At 37.2% G+C, this 19,597-nt stretch overlaps 1 protein-coding gene across 1 annotated transcript in view; it reads right to left on the reverse strand.

Annotated features, from left to right (window-relative positions):
• LOC145988134 (uncharacterized) overlaps positions 1 to 19,597 on the reverse strand; it is a 131,461-nt gene that overhangs the window by 98,331 nt on the left and 13,533 nt on the right. Inside the window, exons 2-4 of the mRNA XM_083122965.1 lie at positions 17,010 to 17,241; positions 14,220 to 14,351; positions 7,314 to 7,535 (exon numbers count right to left, since the gene is read on the reverse strand). Coding sequence (XP_082979091.1) covers positions 7,314 to 7,535; positions 14,220 to 14,351; positions 17,010 to 17,241 — 586 coding nt within the window. The remainder of the gene's footprint in view (positions 1 to 7,313; positions 7,536 to 14,219; positions 14,352 to 17,009; positions 17,242 to 19,597) is intronic.

Raw genomic sequence — 19,597 nt, forward strand, 5'->3', positions numbered from 1 at the left:
AGAACAAGTCGTATTGATTGATTTATGACATTTGTAAATTGGTATTATATATTTTTAATATATGGGTGTGTGTAATTTACGTACATTTTCTACAAGATATTAATATCTGAGTTTAAATACATAAAGTTATGATTAATATTGCAGAATGATAGGATACAAAGAATATGATTACACTAATAGTTATAATAATTACATAAAAGAAATACAACAAGCACTCATTAAGTTTCTGTTAGTTGGTTACTCAATTTAATTATACATTTTCAATGAGATAAGTTTTTCAATAAGATTGGAACATTAACTAACTTGAGCTTAAGTCTCTTGGGAAAAACTGGTATTCAGCAGTAATTTGGTCTGGGATTTTTATGCCAGTTTAGTGTTCCCTCTATTGAAAAAACTTATGGTTCTTCGGGAGTTAGAAGGAAGTTTGTTTAAACACGAAAAATAGAGGGTCTGTACGTACTTGTATTATTTTTGTGGTTACTTTGTTTAATTTATTATTTTTATCCCAAGAAACTCTAAATTATCAAACATGCTTGTTAGTTTAATTTTTTTAAGGTTTTAATTAGTTTTATTTGAGCCGAATCCTTTAAATGTAACGCTGGTGCTCTTCTCCAGGTAGACGTGGTGGTCAGGTTCTTCCTCTAGCCACCGCTTCCTGTCTTTTCGTATATGCGGTGAGATTCAGACGTCATGACACTCCCTCCGGTGCTCCCTCCTCTTCTGCTTGGCTTCCTTGTGTGGTCCCCGGGGAGACCTGTTTTGGGACACATACTTTCAAAGAAAGTTTTCAGAATTTCAGAAGACATTTTAAAAGCCATTGTAGATTTCCCCCCTCCCCCACCAAGAAAAAACTCAGTTCCTTTCTTGGGCTTGTAAATTTAATCCAATGGCACATCAAAAACTTTTGGAGGTGCCACAGCATGCATATTTCAGCTCCGACGTAAAAATGAAAAGTTCGTTTGGACTAATGAACATCAACAGAGCTTTAATACATTGAAAAACATGATCACGTCCGCCCCTACTCTCAGGGCTTTTGACCCTAAAAGACAATCAATTGTCCACATGGATGCCTGCACAGAAGGCTTAGGGGGTTGTCTCTCCCAGTATGAGGATGGTACTTTATACCCAGTTGTCTTCTGTAGCCGCCCGCTAACCACGACAGAAAAGAAAGCAGACATATTCACACTCGAAGTTGCAGGTGCATATTATGTGTTAAAAACCTTCAAGTTCTCTTTAATCAACAGTCACTTCACTGTTTACACTGACAATCGTGCACTATCATACCTAAAGACAACTAAACACCTATCCGGAATACTTGCAAGCAGAGCTTTATTTTTCCAAACGTTTAATTTTGATATGAAACACATTAGTTCTGCACAGAATGGTCTAGCCGATGCATTATGCCCACTGACCAAGAACAACACGATTCTGACAAAAGTCGGAACGATGAGGATGATGATGAACTTCAGCATGTGTTCTTCTTACAATCAGAAAATTTTGACATCAAAACAGCACAGCGTAATGACTCTTATTTTAAAAAAGTCATTAGCTCCTGGAAAATAATCCACAAGCTAATCCTAAATATAAAAAACTCTCTTATTCTTTTGTACTCAAAAATAAAATTTTGTATAAAAAAACCAAAATCAATGCAAATTTTGAACATCGACATTGCATTCCACAAGCAATGTGCAAATATATTTTCAATGTAGTTCACTGTAATCCTATAATAGCAGAACATCAAAAAAAGCATAAAACATATAAACTCCTTCTTGCAAAATATTACTTTCTAAATATAAAACGTTATATATACAACAATATACGTAACTGCATTCCATGTCAAATAGTCAAACAAGCTCCTGGAGCCATGCAACACACTTTACAAACCTCCCCCCTGCCCCTCTCCCCTTCCGTAAAATACATCTTGATGTCTGCGGTATTCTAGTTTCTACCAAGCAAACCTGACATAAATATTTTCTCTCCATCATAAACAGCTGCATCCGTTAGGCAATAATCACTACAATACCCAATCACAATACTCAGTCGATTGCTAATGCTCTTATTCATGGAATTCCCGATTGTATTTGTTTGGACCGGAGTAGTAAAAACTCTAGTATATTACTGCAAGAACTAGCTCAAATAACTGGTGTTCAACTAAAGTATGTAAACACAGCCTCAAGTATGTAGACACAGCAGGTCACTTGAGAAAATGGTGTTGCCGAAGCTTCGTTTCATTATCTCAAGAACATAATGAGAGATTATGTATTAAAAATGAATGAACATTGGGATAACTTTCTAGTAAACAGTACTTTCAGTCATATTTCCCTCCACTCTGGCTTACAGGTATCACTATATTATGCAATATTTGGTCACCACCCACGTCTTTTAGCAGATGCAGTCCTTCCCACCACACCCAAGAATATACAACCACTAATGCACATAGACTCGAACGACTGACTTCCATCAGAAAGATGGTTCACAAACATTTACACAAACGTCATGAACAGCAGAAAGTGTATTCCAACAGAAAAACCAGACAAGCAGAATACAAACCTGGTCAACATGTTTGGATATAGAAAACACACCCTCTCCAGGAATTTCCAAAGCCTTTGCTACCTCCTATAAGTTCAAGGGCACAATAAGATGCAAAATGGATGCGAATTTGTACAAAGTTACTTACACAGGTGGTCGTGGAAAACCAAAATCAGATACAATTACAATTTCCCGCTTAGAACTACGTTATGATGAAACTGACTAACTGACACTGCACTCAAGCACTTTCACACCCTCATTGACCCTTTATTTCATACCCCTCCCTCTCACACAAATTCCGATTAACTCACTTCTGCATAACTCCAACACTACGTCCCGCAAATAACAATGTCGCCATTCAACCCGATTGAGCCCCTCCCCTCTCCTCTTTTCTTACTCGCCTAATGAGCTCATGCTTTCAAGGTCAACTCACACCAACAATGTAAAGATAAAACAACAAATGTAAATTGTAAATGTAAATTTCCCCCCCTCTTTCCCCTCTATGAATATAATTTAATTGATTTATTACATACATCACTTTGCTGTAGGTCAGTGGTTCTCAACCTTTTTGGGCCTGTGCCCCCCTTTGCATCCACAAATTTGTCCACACCCCCTCCCTCTAGGCATAATGAATTATTGATGTACAAAAGTTCTACTGTGCTGTTAGGGTTAATAAATCTAACTCAAAGAATATTGTATAATGCTTTTATTATTATAGATATGAAAAAATACTAATACTTGTTTTGTTGATAGAACATTTTTATTAATAGGCCTACATTACAAAGGATTCTGCCCTCACTGCAGTTAAAATATCAAGCTACTGCATTTGGTTTTATTTCTTAAGAACACAATTAATGAGAGGGCTGGCACTGTGTTTCTTTCACAAGTTTTTGAATGTTTGGTTCCAATTGCGATAATGCACACCTCAGATCACTTTCAACATCCAGCCTTGCTCGGTATTTTGATTTGATGTAAGCCAGCATAGAAAACCCAGATTCACACAGATACGTTGATGAAAACTGCACCAACAACCTTGCAGCTTCTGTAGCAACTTGTGGATACACAGGAAAATAGCATAACCAAAAATCTTCAACAGTCATGTTTGGGAACTCCGATTTTGCTTTAGAATCACATTTTAGGTCGATTGCCTGCTCCTGAAGGGAATCAGGAAGCAAGCCCATTTCTATTTTGAACGGATCTCGGTGACAGAGAGAACTATTTGCAGAAGTTTCTTTTCTGAGACCTACACAAGAGGTTTGTGTTTGTCACAACTTTTTGCTTGGAGGGGGGGGGGGGTTAATTCATGTATATATGCCTCCCCAGGGGGGCATGTCTGCAGGTTGAGAACCACTGCTGTAGATAATGTTAATAATTAATGAATATAATATAAGTCAGAACAACCCATTTCACTTTGAGTTTACTATAAGTGAATCTTGCGAATCTTGCAGGAATGGCCTTGTATTCTTCACTCCCCGGTGTTCGATGCTGAAAGCAAAAGAAAACAAAGAAAGAAAGAAAAAGAATTTAGCCAAATCAGCATTCTTAGCTGTGGCTACCTATGTATGTCATTGTGCTCCGCGAACTGTTTACATTATGTAACTGCCAGCACTGAATTCGGAAATACCATTGAAAACAAAAACAACCCTCAGACAGGTTAAGACCCTCAAAAATGTTTTTTCCCTCCCCCTCTGCAATTTTAAACTAATGTTATGCATTCTGCATTTGAACTTTTACATTCATGCATTTCCACTTTTCACATAAGGATGATAACAATTACACCCCCTCCCTTTCTCATCTCTAAGAGTCAACAACTCCCCAATTATTTATTTTTTGAGTTACAACAATACTCCCTTTAGAATTCATCTCTTGTTAGGGCAAGACAAGGGTGCATAAACCCTTTGCACAATTACACGCATATACATGCATCTTTTCATACATGAATTTTTACCCGAATTACTAGAAGGAAATGTCTAAAGTGTAAATCACCAACAGAGACCTTCTGTAAACAAACCGTCTCATTGATGCTGTTCAAAGTTTCCAACTGCAATAATTTACGAACTTTCTTTGTCTTGTTTTGATCATCATCAATATACAAGGCTTGTCCGGAAAGTAAAGATACAAACACATTTGCACGTTAAGGGGAAAATGTGTACCAAAGTGGGCAACACTGGCAGTAACCGTGATCCATATGACGAGGATTGGGGGTGAGTCGTCAGTGCTGCACTGAGTCTTGTGCGAGGAACACGCATTGGAAATGGCAGCGCCAAGTGCGAAGTGCGTTCCATGATCAGGTTTTTGCAGGCACAAGGAAAGCATCCATCGGAGATCCACCGAGAAATTGTGACTGTGTATGGGAACGTAATGAATCGTCAAAATGTGGCGAAATGGTGCCGTGCCTTCACAGAAGGTCGACATGATGTTCATGATGAAGAGAGAAGTGGGAGGCCGTCCGTGATCACTGACAACCTTCACAATCGTATTGAAGCAGAGGTGCGTGCGAATAGGCAGGTGACAAATCGAGAATTGTGTGTGATGTTTCCTGACAGTTCGAAAACCACTATTTATGAAGTTGTGAGTGGGTTAGGGTACAGAAAGTTGTGTACACTCTGGGTCCCAAAACATTTGACTGACGAACACAAAACCAAACGACTGGGATATGCACTGGACTTTCTTACTCGCTACACAGAAGAGGGAGATGCATTCCTGGACTCCATTGTGACAGGTGATGAAACATGGGTGTTCCACCATATGCCTGAATTCAAGCAGCAGTCACTGCAGTGGCACCATACCCATTCTTCAAAACGTCAATTTCAACCCGCAAGCTGATGGCAACCATTTTCTGGGATCACCATGGCATCCTGCTGGTGGAATTCATGCCGCCTGGAAGAACGATTAATGCTGAAACCTACTGCCAGAGTTTGAAACATCTTTGACGTGCAATTCAACAAAAGGAGTGGCATGTTGTCAAGTGGAATCCGCTTTATTCATGACAACGCCCGCCCCCATGCAGCGAATGTCACCAAGGATCTGCTTGCACAGTTTCAATGGGATGTCCTTCACCATCCGCCATACAGCACCGACTTTGCACCCAGCGATTATCACCTGTTCCTGTACCTGAAGAAAAATCTTGTTGGAAAACACTTTGCCGACGACGATGAAGTCAGGGATGAAGTCACAACTTGATTCCAGATGCAGTTGGCAAATTTCTATGATTCAGGGATACAAAAACTTGTTCCGCGTCTGAACAAATGTTTGGACAATGGTGGCACTTATGTGGAAAAACAGCCTCTGTATCAGTGTATGAAGTGTAACTTTAGTTGCAAGCAATACATTTCTTTTATATCTTATTTTTTGTTTGTATCTTTACTTTCCGCACAAGCCTCGTATTTATTGAACTTGTAGCATTGCATATGGCTGTTTATGCCCATTATATATTTTATTAACATAAGATACAATTTACATAAAATCTACAAACAAATTTCAAATACACTCCTATTTATATCAAACCATAGAAATATACATTACCATGTTATATCATTTTGTCTAAAAAAATGCAAGTATAATATATTCAATTCGCATGCAAGAAAGAAGCCAAATTTATGGGAAATGATTACTGGTGCATAGAGTTAACCATAAAGGTGAAGCAATAAGTACAAAAGAAAGAGCATTGGGTTTAAAGTGAGACATCATTTGTGGCAGCGTATCCCATACTACAAATTGACCGTTCTTTTACCTTACTTAATGAATCCTGTAACAACGCTGGATTTTCGTGTGGATTATTTTACTTCTATGAGTTTACAATGCTTTCTGCATGCAGGTGGTTTTGTTTACAGAAGGTCTCAGAGTTGGTGATTTGAACTTTAGTACCCCCGTATACAATTCAATCTTATTTTTACTTGTTTCCACATTTTATCTTTTGTTTTTCAGACACGGAAAATGCAATGGACATTTCATACTACATCAATGTCATATTAATCTCCGTCACTGCAATTGCTGTTCTGCTTTTTGTCATCTTTATTTTGTACCGTTATTTCTCTAAACATTTTTCAAAGTCAAAGCAGTTTCAATCTCACTTCTCCCAGAGGGCGAGCATCAGTGGTCCAATAGAATTACAATCTATTTCATCTACACCGACGAGACCACCATGTTATTCCACCTCCTCCCCCCCATGCTAAACAGGCTTCATCGTGAAGCTCCACCTCCACAGACTCTGCCTTTATATATTAATTTCACTAATGATGATTATTGTATCCCCATAACCCCCCCCTATTATCTTTATACAAAAGCTACTTTTCAATTGCCTACATAAATCATAATCATCTTCTCTGAATTCTTCCCCCGCATCTTTTTCTTTTTTCAATTCAAAGTTCTATCACTCTAAAAAAACACCTTATATATTATTCTTCTAATGAAAATTTCACATTGAAATTTCACATTGAAGTGACAAGCAACATGTGTCAAATTGTCATTTGATGATTTCACTAATCGATTACAGGTTTATGCAGCTTGTCATGCGCTGTGGTGTGAAATATTGCTTTCGATTGGCTCATTCCCAAGGGATATGTGCAGTGAGTCACTTGTCACATCTACATGAAATCTTCCCAAAAAAACAAAATGGCACAAAATTTTGCATCGGCTTACAGGCTATTTATAGATATATTTGACTGGTACAACATGGATAAACCCAATCAATAATATGCCTATAGCAGCCATTACAGATAAAATATTAATTAATGTATCACTTCATTAATATATTTTATCAATCCTCATAAAATATATCTTACCGCATATTCTTCAGTGCCTACCACAACTTCATTCAAGCTTCTTTCTATATCTGAATATTCCCTAAGAACCTTTTGAAAATCCTTCACATTCAATGTTATTATTGTGCAATGTGTAACAGCTTCAATAGTATTCATTTGAGGAACTCCCAGTAACGATCCAATTACACTTAAAGCTGTCACTGGACCAAGTATGTCTTCAATTTTGCTAATACCTGCTGTAACCTGACAAGCAATAAATAATGAAGTACATGTATATTTTATTTCTATACAGGGTGTCTGAAAAGTCTTCGTACACCTACATTACATAACATAGTTCATATTATCCCTAATATACTGAGTTGAGTATCCACAGTTTATCTTTACAACTTCAAATCTAAATAACTAAATAATGGAACGAGATATCTCAGTTCTGTTGCCTTCATTTAAAAGAGAAGCTCCCAAAGTTTTTTTTACTGTTTTTTCAGGTACTATCTGTCCAGAAAGAAAATGCTCGGTTGATGGTGGCATTGAAAGCAAAACTTCAAATATGAAAAATATTAAGGTCAAATGTGTGACAGAACACATCATTCCCACTTCAAGTTTTTTGAAACTAACATATTATCTTTTCTGGGAGTTATGTTTCAATAATGTTCAGAAGGTTGTTCGCTTTATATCCGACCATGTTTGATGGGTATTCAAAGAGATACCGTGCTGCCACCACCGATCATGTTCTATTGGACCCCCTGCATTATGGACTATCGCCCGGCATCGCAGTTTCCATTGCAGCAAGCTCCGGTGCATGACAGGCATGGGAATTCTGTCCCACTCCTCCCTGCAAGCTTTCCATAGACCATCCAGGGTGCGTGGGCGGTGATGTTGAAGACGTCGTTTCAACAGTCCAAATGCGCAAAAATCCATTGGACTGGCATCTGGGCTTTTCACAGGAATGTCTTCAAACAGAATGACACGAATTCCTAATTCCTCTGCCATTTCCTGATAAAAACGTAGTGATGTTCTAGCAGTATGACTCGAAGCCTTGTCCATATGGATCATCACCTGGTTCGCGTCCATTCCAAACAATTTTGGGATGTCTCTCTGATAGATAGGTGTCAGAATGGAGTCTTGGAAGTATCTGGCATTCACCTTCACGTTTTTGTCCACCTTGCGTATCATCAACTTACCCTCATATCCGAATCCCGTCACAACCATAAAGCCATGAGGGAAATTTCCCTGCACCCCTTAGCACTACAGGTGACACTTTGCTTGCAGCCCTTCTCCTGGTGGTTTTCGTGGGTGAATGTTTCGCAAGGAGAGCCTGTTGTGTGTAACGGGCCACAATAGCTTTTGCAGTAGTCACCCCGAGTGTTAACCCATTCTCCCGACACTGTTTCACAATGCATACGTATGAAAACTTAGCATGGAAATGGGCCATTATGTTACCCTCCCAATACCAGTTGATTTTCGGCACTATTTGATAACATTCACTACCAACACTCACGCACCTACAAGGTCAAACACAACATTCCTCCCGCCAGCAGACCCATAGTTCCAGCATGATATGCTAGGTGGCAGCACCGAATCGACAATGGTCGGATATAAAGCAAAGAACCTCTGTATTCCATAAGGATCTCCGTGGGTGGCAAAAGGTAAAAAAATGTATTGGTCTGGAAAAACAACTACATCTGAAAGAAAATAAGGGAGAAGAAATTTGCGTCGCCAGTAGTGGAACAATTCGAAAACTTACATGATAAGTAAATAAATACTTACCAATAGAAGGTGTAAGTGAGTGGTTAGTGTTACGGTTTTACGATCTGAAGGATGGGGGGAGGTGATGGTAGTATTTTAATTTTTAAGAAACGTTTGTATGTGAATAGGAAATGATGGGTGCAGTGCTACAAAGTCAATATCTTCTTTGCTCACTGCATGCATACAATGCCTGAAACTACACAATCATTCAAAGCATGAATCAATATAAATAATTTATTATTTTAATATAAACTGAAGGAATATAAATGGCAAACTGAATGAAACGTCACTTTTTGAAATGACAGCTTGACACTGGGTTACTAACCAATCCAGCATTAACACTTGCATCTGTGTTTGGAATTAAGGGCAAGATTTAATAGCACAGTAAATAAATGATGCACTAAGCCTAAAATATAGTTCCACCAATTCCATGCAAACACTAGTTTTAAATTATACTGTTTATTATTTTTGTTATTACATTTATTTTATTCGTCTCATTTTATGGTTTCAAATTTTTTAAAGTTGTTTTGTATTAAGCAGTTTCAAAACAATTTGCAATTTGTATTAAAAATCAAAGACATTTGTCATCAAATACACAATAAATATTTCACAGACTTACATTAATTTGCAATCTATCTTTTTTAAAAAAAATTGCTGTATGGGGAGAATCGAACCGGGGACCCTTCGTGTGGTGGGCAGGTATCGTAATGATTGGACCACACCGTTCTTTTTGATTTATTGCTTACATGCTCGTACTCATGTCTTCAAACCATATTGCACTATTTTATCTGATATTCATAGAAAATATTTCAAACAGAATATTACAATTAAACTGGTGATTTTCGAAACTACGAAACATTATGTTTTCTTGTTAACTCTAAATATTGAATAGGAGGGAATTTAGAATTCGGTCACAGGCAGGATAGCCCAAGTCCTGCATGATTCAACAGTCTTACTTACAGAAGCCTGCGAGCTGAGCATGCACAGTTCAACGATAGGCAAGCATCGCAATCTCTGCCTGAAACCACAATTCATACAGTCAACATGAATGTTCTCTCAGCAGTATGACGTCATCGTTGGTTGATTTGCAGTGGAGTGCCCAGGAATTTGTAAACGAGATGTAGGGTTTCCATGACTTTTTTTTAAAAAAAATAATAATAATAATAATCAACCTCTATTTTACCTCACAGTTGACCTACGAATATTTCTCTGTTCACCTTATTGCCTCATGTAGTAAGTAATTGAATATTGGAGAAGTTATGTGGAAAAACACATCCCAAGTGATAATCGACAAGTAATTAGATTTATCAGAAGAAGAGTTTTTCATATTCTCCCTCTTATAAATGTCCAAAAGCAAGAATTCTACTAAATAAAAAAAGTCGATTCTACAAGAGATTTGAACTTGCGACCTTCAGACAACTGGGCAAGCTCTTTACCACTTTCCCACTTCATCACTCGATCAAACCAAGTTGAAATTTCATCTTAAGAGTTGTCAGCAATCTCGCAAACTTCATTAACATACCTGCTTTTTCTCGCTAGTTTATTTTTACAACCTGGAATAGACTTGAGGTTTGCAACTCAGAACTAGACTTCTGTGGTAACATATTCTCTCCAGTCTGATCTAATGTGACAATTCTCATGTATTGTAAATGCAAAGTGGCATTGTTACATGTTGCAAATAATTTCTCAAACAGACATTAGTTCCAGGCCACATCCACCGAGCATTTACTTTTTGGACAGATAGTACATTGAGTAAGTGGTGAAGAGGTGAGGTCACATTTACACAAAATTACTACTCCACAGAAGGCACAGTGTGTTTCATGGTTTACAGAGACAAGATCTCATACACAGGTCCAATGAAATTTCAGGACTAAGTATGGCAGAGAACCACATCAAGACCAACAATCCGTGAATGGCACAGAAAGTTCATGGAAACTGATAGTGTCCTGCATCAAAAGGGAGCTAGATGACCAAGCAAAAGTGAAGAGAATGTTGAACATGTTCATGAAGCTTTTGTGCATAGCCCAACAAAATCTGTTTGTACCGCAGCCAGGCAGTTGAACATTCCACGTTCAACCATATACAAAGTGTTGCATAAGCATTTGTGACTGTATGCTTACAAAGTGCAGCTACTGCAGGCCATCAAGCTACAAGATACGTCCGAACGCAAAGAGTTTGCTCTTCAAATGCTACGCCGGATTGATGAAGAAGATGGATTTATTAATCATGTTGTGTTTAACGATGAGTCTAGATTTCATGTTTCAGGCTTATTGAATAGGCATAACTGTCGAATTTTGGGGTCTGAAAAGCCTCACGAGGTTCGAGAAATTGACCTCCTTAGCCTAAAGGTTAATGTGTGGTGTGGTCTTATGCACAATCAAATCATTGGCCCCTTTTCTTCGCTGAACAAACTGCTAACTTCAATTGTTACCTGGATATACTGAACCAATTTGTTTTCCCACAATTGGTCTGCAATCCAGCCAGATATAATTTATAAACAGATATAATTTTCAAACAGGATGGTGCACCACCTCACTGGGCTCTGGAGGTATGCAGGTCCTTAGATGAACATTTTCCTGGTCGATGGATTGCAAGGAATGGCCCAATTACTTGGCCACCAAGATCACCTGACATAACCCCTTTGGATTTCTCTTTATGGGGTTATGTTAAGGACATTGTGTACCGAATGCCAGTTCCCAATATTCAAGTCCTATGACAAAGGATTACTGCAGCCATCACAACAGTTACTGAGGAGGTACTAGAGCGGACATGGCAGGAAATCCAGTATCACCTTGATATCCTACGGGCAACAAGGGGGGCACACACAGAGATCCATTGAGGTGGTAAAAAAACTTTGAGAGTTTCTCTTTTAAATGAAGGAAACAGAACTGAGATACCTCGTTCCATTATTTAGTTATTTAGATTTGATAGATTTGATGTTGTAAAGATAAATTGTGGACACCCGGTATATGACACATTAATAAATATAACATATGTATCTACTTATTTACCTTATAACCAGTGATCAGAATGCTACATTTTATAAGTAGCTACTCTACAGCTACTCTTCCAAAATGTAGCTACGCTACAGCTACAGCTACATTTATCAAAAAGTAGATCGCTACGCTACTTCTGTGCGCTACTCGCTACTTTTGCGCTACTTCTGTATTAAAAACTTAAAACAACCATATGGCTATTAAAAAGAAGCCCTAGTATGATAAAAAAAATACTGAAAAATAGATTCTGTTATTTATTACCATGATTCCTTTCATTCTATAATTTTATAGCAGTGTTACTTCAGTTACATATTTTTAATAAAGTTTTTGAGAATAAAGTACCTTTGTAAGTGGCATATCAATTAAAAAACTAGGTCTTACACGTATCCGTGTTGTTCGTATTGGTAAAAAAAAAGGTAAAGTGTTCCCCTGTGCATAGCACCACGCCATGAAGGCGTATAGGGGGTGTGGGGGTAACGCCCCACACTTTCTTGATCCGGTCGTGAGTGGGGGTGATGTGATCAGCATCACGCCCCTGACCGCCTTTACCCCCCAGGGTTTCCCCCAGGTACCCATGTTATTCGACGCTGGGTGTGCGCCGGAGCCGCTTCCACCGTTAGAAAAGTTCCCGGATTTGAACCGGCTGGGGATCGAACCCGGGACCTTTAGCATGGTAGTCAGATGCGTTACCGACTGAGCCACCGCGGCCACATATTGTGTTCGTATTGTCATATCAAAAATATTTATGTGACATACTTCCTTTTAAAATTAATTGGAAGAATATCACATGTATCGAAATTAACTATAACGTGTTGCGCAAAATGGGAATAAGATAAAAATGTGATATTTAGCCATTTAATCTTCTTAACTTGAGCAGAATGTTATTTGGGGGATGGCGGATATTTGCTCGAACCTTGAGGATAGCTGGGGAATGCCTCTAGTGGTTGAGAAACAGGTGGAGCAATTCTTTACCGAAGTTTTTCTGTTGGAAATGCTTCCCCGACAACACAGTGAAAATTGTAATTGTCACATTGTATTTAAAGGGCCCCAGGTGCGATACCCAGAGGAGGGTACATGGTGGTTCGTATCAGTCTCGATCAGCTGATCTGTGCATAAAGTGGACTCAAAACAAATACTAGGAAAGACTCCTAGTTGGGAAGATGGGAACCTCCTGCTCCCCCATTCCCCACTCTGCTCATCATTCATCATTCTTCCTCATTTTCACAATTAGTCAAATGTGGCAGAAAACGGCCATAGATAAGAAAATAACTAAATAAACAATGCATCCTCATTACCATGATTAAAAAAAGTTACAGAAAAGGGATGCAAAAGTAGGAAAAACACATAAATTTGAAAACTGTGTATTAACAAAGAAAACTGTCACTTCTGCAGGAAAGTCAATAACTTGTACGTTCGTTTTACAATACGATAAAATATATTGAGGAAACTGATGTGTAAACCCGAGTGTTCTAAACATATTGCTATTTTAAAATTTGCGAACAAACATTATGACCAAAATAATTGTAATTCCAAAAACACTATCGTTCTTGTAACAATAATTTCTTGCCGGTGTGATCCTATACGCTGACAATGATCAATGCTGTTAACGTACTGAACCATTGATTGCTGGCACTACTGCTTTGTCAGATTAGTAGGAAATGGATCCCTCGTTTTTGCACTCTAGGTTGAGTTTTACACAGTAATTATCGATATTTTGCTGTCGATATCCACAGGATTTGTTCCAGGGGTGGCGCAAATGGGGCAATTTTTCCTGGCGGTGTAGCAAATGAGGCATGATTCTCCCCAAAATAGCGATGCAGATAAAAGAAATGACTATTAGCTGGAAAATATTCATGTATGCCAGTTAGTTATCTGGATATTAGAATTGTGGTATTTCACATTTCATGTTCTTTCAAAAATGAAAAATGTATGTCTCTAGTTATCAGCATTTTGCATGTTATATTATTGCATGAATGCATAGACAAATGCTCAGGAAGAACGTTCTTTATAAGAATAACCCTAATAATCTGTGGTTAATAGGTTGGGACAGGTGTAAAGTTGTTTTAAAAAATACAATCGTTGTGCAGAAAATAAAATTCAATGTAAGAGATTTATTCCATATGTTTCATGGCAAAGTGTGTGGCTAAATATATTATTACACCAAATGCTATATCATTGAAGTTACCTTTACAAACCCCTTTTCGATTATGAACATATTATAAGAAATGTCTCCTGCATAGGCTATCATTCCTCCAGGTGACACGAGGTACCGTCTTGTATACTTTGCTACATCAAGTAAAAACTTGTCAGGACAGTCCTACAGAAAAAGAACATAATTAACATAACATGAATCAATCATTTGTATCTTGTCAATGGACACAGTGAAACATATAATAATAATTAGATTAGGAAATGGCGAAATCTTGGGGAAAAAAAAGCCACCTAAAATAAATTGGGTTTATACCAATATGAAATTTCTATGATTCTGATATAATACAAGATATAGGATTTATCATTGCCAATATTAACCCACACAGAACACAATGACAGGGGACTTGTAATGAAGCCATGATGGCCTAGTCTGTAGGGTATCTAACTGCCATGCAGGAGACCAAGCTTCGATTACCGGGATTGGTGATCTAAGGTCAGAATTTTTCCAGCATTGTCCTCGCATAAAGAGGCTATGAGGCTCACCCAGCCTCAAATCAATGGGTACTTGGGAGCATCCCTGGGGGGGTAAAGGTGGTTGGAGCATGGTGCTCATCACATCACCTACAAAATGGCCAAGATCGAGAATGTACGGGTCCCTATCACCACATCCCCTAAATATGCCTTCATGGCTTGGTGCTATATTCATGGGGAACATTGCCTTACATGTAATGACTGTCTTTTGGATATTCATGCTGAAGTTTTGGATATATAAGAGGTATACAAGAACATCCAGTAGATATCCATTGGATATCCCTTGGTTACTCATACGTCGATCCAGGTGACATGCATAGGATATCCAGGAAGCTCTAGGTCCATAAAATCAAATGTGTGTGCATGGTATTGGGAAAAAAAAAGTCCAAAGGATTATTCAAGGTTGGAAACGTTGGTTATGTTGATTCAGTTAGTGTTTTAAGTCCACTTTATGCACAGTAAGGCTAATCGGGACTGGACCTACAGTTTAAAGTGGGATCCGAACCACTATACCGCATTTGTTACAACCTGTCCCAGTTCCCGCGCTAGCTGATCGCTGGCTTTTCTCCATGCTGGGGAAAGTCAAAGCTAGGCAGCCAATTAAAATACGCAACATCGCAACAGCGTCTACGTAAGCGCCTCTCTTCTTTCTTCCATTCACTCCTCGCTGCCCAGCAGATGATTTTCTCCTCGTTTCTCATTGGCACCGAAACTGTCGAGAGATCGCTAGCGCGGTAAATGGGACAGGTTCTAACAAACGCAGTATATGTTCCTCCACCAGGTATCGAACCCGGGACCCCTTGATTACAAGGTGACAATGAAATCACTGCGCCATTGGGGAAGGTCATGTTGGGTTATGCGTTCAAAGAGGAAATCAAACAGGTAAATCAAACAGGTACAGCTAACTTATATCACTCCCTGTGACCAGTTGGTTATTACAGGAAAATCCCAGAGGGTCAAGACAAAGAGAAAGTTGCATATGGGCAGAGCACATCTACTATTTGCACCATTTTGCTTACTGTTTACATGCAAATTCATAAACAATTCCAAACTTACATACTTTTACATGTTACAATTATTAGCAAAATTTACAAAAACTTTCAATTAAATTACCTCTGAATAATAATTATTAATTTTGGCCTAAAAATATAAAACAGACACATACATATTTATTATTTACATTGAAACACATATCACAAAGATGTGGAACTTTAATGTGTCCTGCAGATGGCATGATAAAATACACAGCTTTTTCAAAATCAATAAAAAAAATTGATATTTACATTACATTATTACGAATCCTCTTGCTTTTGAATCTTTCATATTTTAATTCACTTATATGCCTCTATAACATCGTTTCTCAATCTATGGAGCGTGATTCACTGCTGGGTCCTGAGAGGTCATTTGGTGGGTCACGAACTAGGACTCGAAAATTTATTTACACTGTCTTGAAAACCTAATACATTGAAATTACTAAGATATATTGTTTTAACAATGTAAATTCAACCCATGTTATACGTAGTCTAAACCCTACATTTCTGTTATTCGCACTCTACCATTGGTTTTTATCGGCATCTGTCTGATGTTTAACTCAAGGGAATCAGATATCTGTCGTTTTCGTTTCTCGCAGCAGTAAGTTCTTAATTATCTGTGTGTCACATGCATGTCGACTTAAGGTATCGCTTGATATTTCCAACCACTTGTGTGGGTGTGTGTGTGTGTATGCAGTTGCTGAGAGGTGTCAAGTGTCATCATTTCACATTGCTATCAAGACTGCTTGGATTACAGAGCAAACCACCTATGAAGAAATGGATTGTGCCGGTTTTAAGAGTTCACTGGATTTTTTCACAGTTAAGTCATTTTTAAATTATATATTTACCTTTCTAGAATGAAGTATGTGTAATTTGTTAAAGCAAGCATAAAAGAGAGCTCCATAAAGTACTCGATGTTAGCAAAAATATGATTATAAACTGGGTGCACACCCCTACAAGTAATTCTGCCGGTGCCCATGCTTATGGGTCCAATCAAGTGTAATGTCCTTCAAGGTGGGTCCGAGACTGAAAAAGGTTGAGAACCATTGCTCTATAGGCTAGTTAAGATGATGAAAATTAGTGACAATTGGATGAAATTGATGAAGGGAAACTCACAAAGGAACACCAGAGCTTGTATGAGAAAATCATGACTGGATCATTCTAAGCATTGGATACTGAGACAGCAACTACTAATATTAATATTTTTGCATCTCCAGTTATTTATTGAAATAACCAGTTTTTAATAAAATTAACATACATACCTTGAATAAACTGACCTGTTCCAAAATTGGAACAATGGTGTCCTTCAGTACCATGTCTTTTAACAGTGGTGGAAGATCGTCAATGTAAGATAAGCCAGTAAGAGTGTGTTTACTGCGATTGGATCTCCATTGCCTTCTTAGAAATGAAGTAGGCCTATTCACAAAATCCTGTGGCACACCCTTTGATTTTAAGAAAACTGAGAAATCCTTGACAGTTTCTTCAAATTGCGTTCTAGAATCAAATAATGTTTTTATTGATTGGACAGTTTAATACTTTATTAATATAATTCTATTTTGAATTATTAGTACTTTGTACATATTTAACAAATACAGAAAACATCAGTTTCTACAGTAAAGACTTTAAGTGACACTAACCCACTAGTTACTTTAATTGTTATATACAGAGTGTCCATGAAGGTTATTCAATTTCTCAAACACATGCACATTGGCTGATTTAGAAGGGGGGAAGGGCATGTGCATACCTCTACCCCCAAAAAAACAAGGGCTAAAGATTATGGAAAGTGATGATAACATCATATCCCAAAAAAAGAGAAGAGTTCCAGCAAATTAAAACAGAATCATTCAAAATCATCACCCTCCACACTTACAAAGAATAAAAAAGGAATTTAGCACAAATAAGCTAATTAGTAATGGAAGGGTGTTTACAACCTCACATGCCAATAACAAGAATTGCAACTGAAATAGAATCTGGGACATATAGATTACAGGTTGATAATGTTAATACACACCAGTGGTTCCAGTAAGCTACTTATTTTCACATAAATAAATCTAATGAGAATTCAACAACATTGTTGATATATATATTTTTTTATTTATTTATTTGAGAAATCCTGAATACAGATGCTATAGGAATCATAATGAATTATTTTGTGCTTTACTGAAACATGGGTCTTAAGAGTCTACCTTGGACTTTCATGTTATAATGAAAGATTCTGGGTCTTGCATCGCTACTGGCTGTGTAGATCATTTTACAATATTGTGTCCATTGTTATAATTAAAGGGAGTTAACCCAAGAAGGACATATCCTACATTTTGTAAAGGGAGAGCAGTACTCAGAAATTAATTCTCCCAAAATCTGACTCACAGATTATAACATAATAGAGATTGTTTTACATATCCTACAAGCTTGTACTTGGCACAAGATACTAGATGACCCCGGCTTCAAACTTCAATATGAATATAAATTTTTGTGTGATAGGCTGTTCTTGTGCTAATCCCTTCAACTGCTTGTTCATAAGAAATGCTTAACATGTGGCAAACAAATAGGAACCACTTGATTAATGTATGATTTCTTCGATTACTGCGTTTCATGTTCATTTGCATGGAGGAGGATTTTGTATGCACATTATAAATCAAAGGTTCCTTAATGACTCTGGTTTTATACCAACCATTTTAGGCCACATTATGACAATAAAAATAATACAATGTCATAACCACATTTAAAAATGGTTAGGCTAAGTCCAAAGTTCCACATTTGTGCAATATTTATAATAATTTAGTCATATGATTGCTCAAAATTTTATTAAAATAATACAATTAAATGTCTGAAATTACTACTTAAACCTATTCCATTAAATATGATGTTTAAAAAAGCCAATTTGTATATCATGACAAAATTATCAAATTGTGAAATATTCTGAATTCATATTCATAACAGTTATTTTTGACTGACAAAATGAAAAACAAATATTTTAAATCATATGTGTTCTTTCTGACAAGAAAGATATGATACTTTCAAATTTATAATTAAATTTATTGAAATTATGTACATTTGCATTGGCATCAAGGTATATATACAAAGGTCAACTCTTTAAAATTGTTCAGTGTATAATATGATGTCATACTTGGTATTTTGTATCAACATTCAAAAAATGGTAATTGTAATCATTAGGTAAGTATATTGTGATATACATAGTAAAATAGCAGTAACAGAGCAAATATGTACATTTACTACACAAACATTCAAGCTGTTAAGCACTTATGGACAAAAATATAAAACAAAAACAATTGAAGATAACTCATGCTAAAAAATCTGGCTTGAACTAGTTGCTCTAATACTAGTGGTCTGTGACTGGAGAATCTCAAGATGGATGGAAGATAAGTATAAATGTGGCTATGGGTGAAGGATTGATATTTGATAAATCTGGATATTTTGAGGGATTATACTTGATAAGTTAATCTTTAATAGTTTGTTTAAACTATATAGAGACATTTTGTTGATAACAGAAGCTTGAAAATGCTTTTATAATGGAATAATCTGTAAAACGAACAAGGAAAGATTTGGAACTGGTGTAAAGTGCCTAGTTTAATAATTGGGAGCAGGAAATTATTATCTGCTGGCATCTGCATTAACTAGCTAGTAAATGAATATTGCATTATCTAAAATGAAATGTTATGCGAAATAAGACTAAGTGAGTGAAATATTTTCTGCATTTTGGATGTGAATAAGCCAAATGTGAAGTTTTGAAAATTGAAGGAAGTCATCTTGTAGACCTGATTAAGGAATTTGACATGTTGAGTGTGCTCAGATGTAGAACTGATACATGACAAAATATTTAGAGAAGGAC

Source organism: Lepisma saccharinum, chromosome 5 (assembly GCF_977018435.1).
Source record: "Lepisma saccharinum chromosome 5, izLepSacc3.1, whole genome shotgun sequence".
NCBI classification, from domain to species: domain Eukaryota; kingdom Metazoa; phylum Arthropoda; class Insecta; order Zygentoma; family Lepismatidae; genus Lepisma; species Lepisma saccharinum.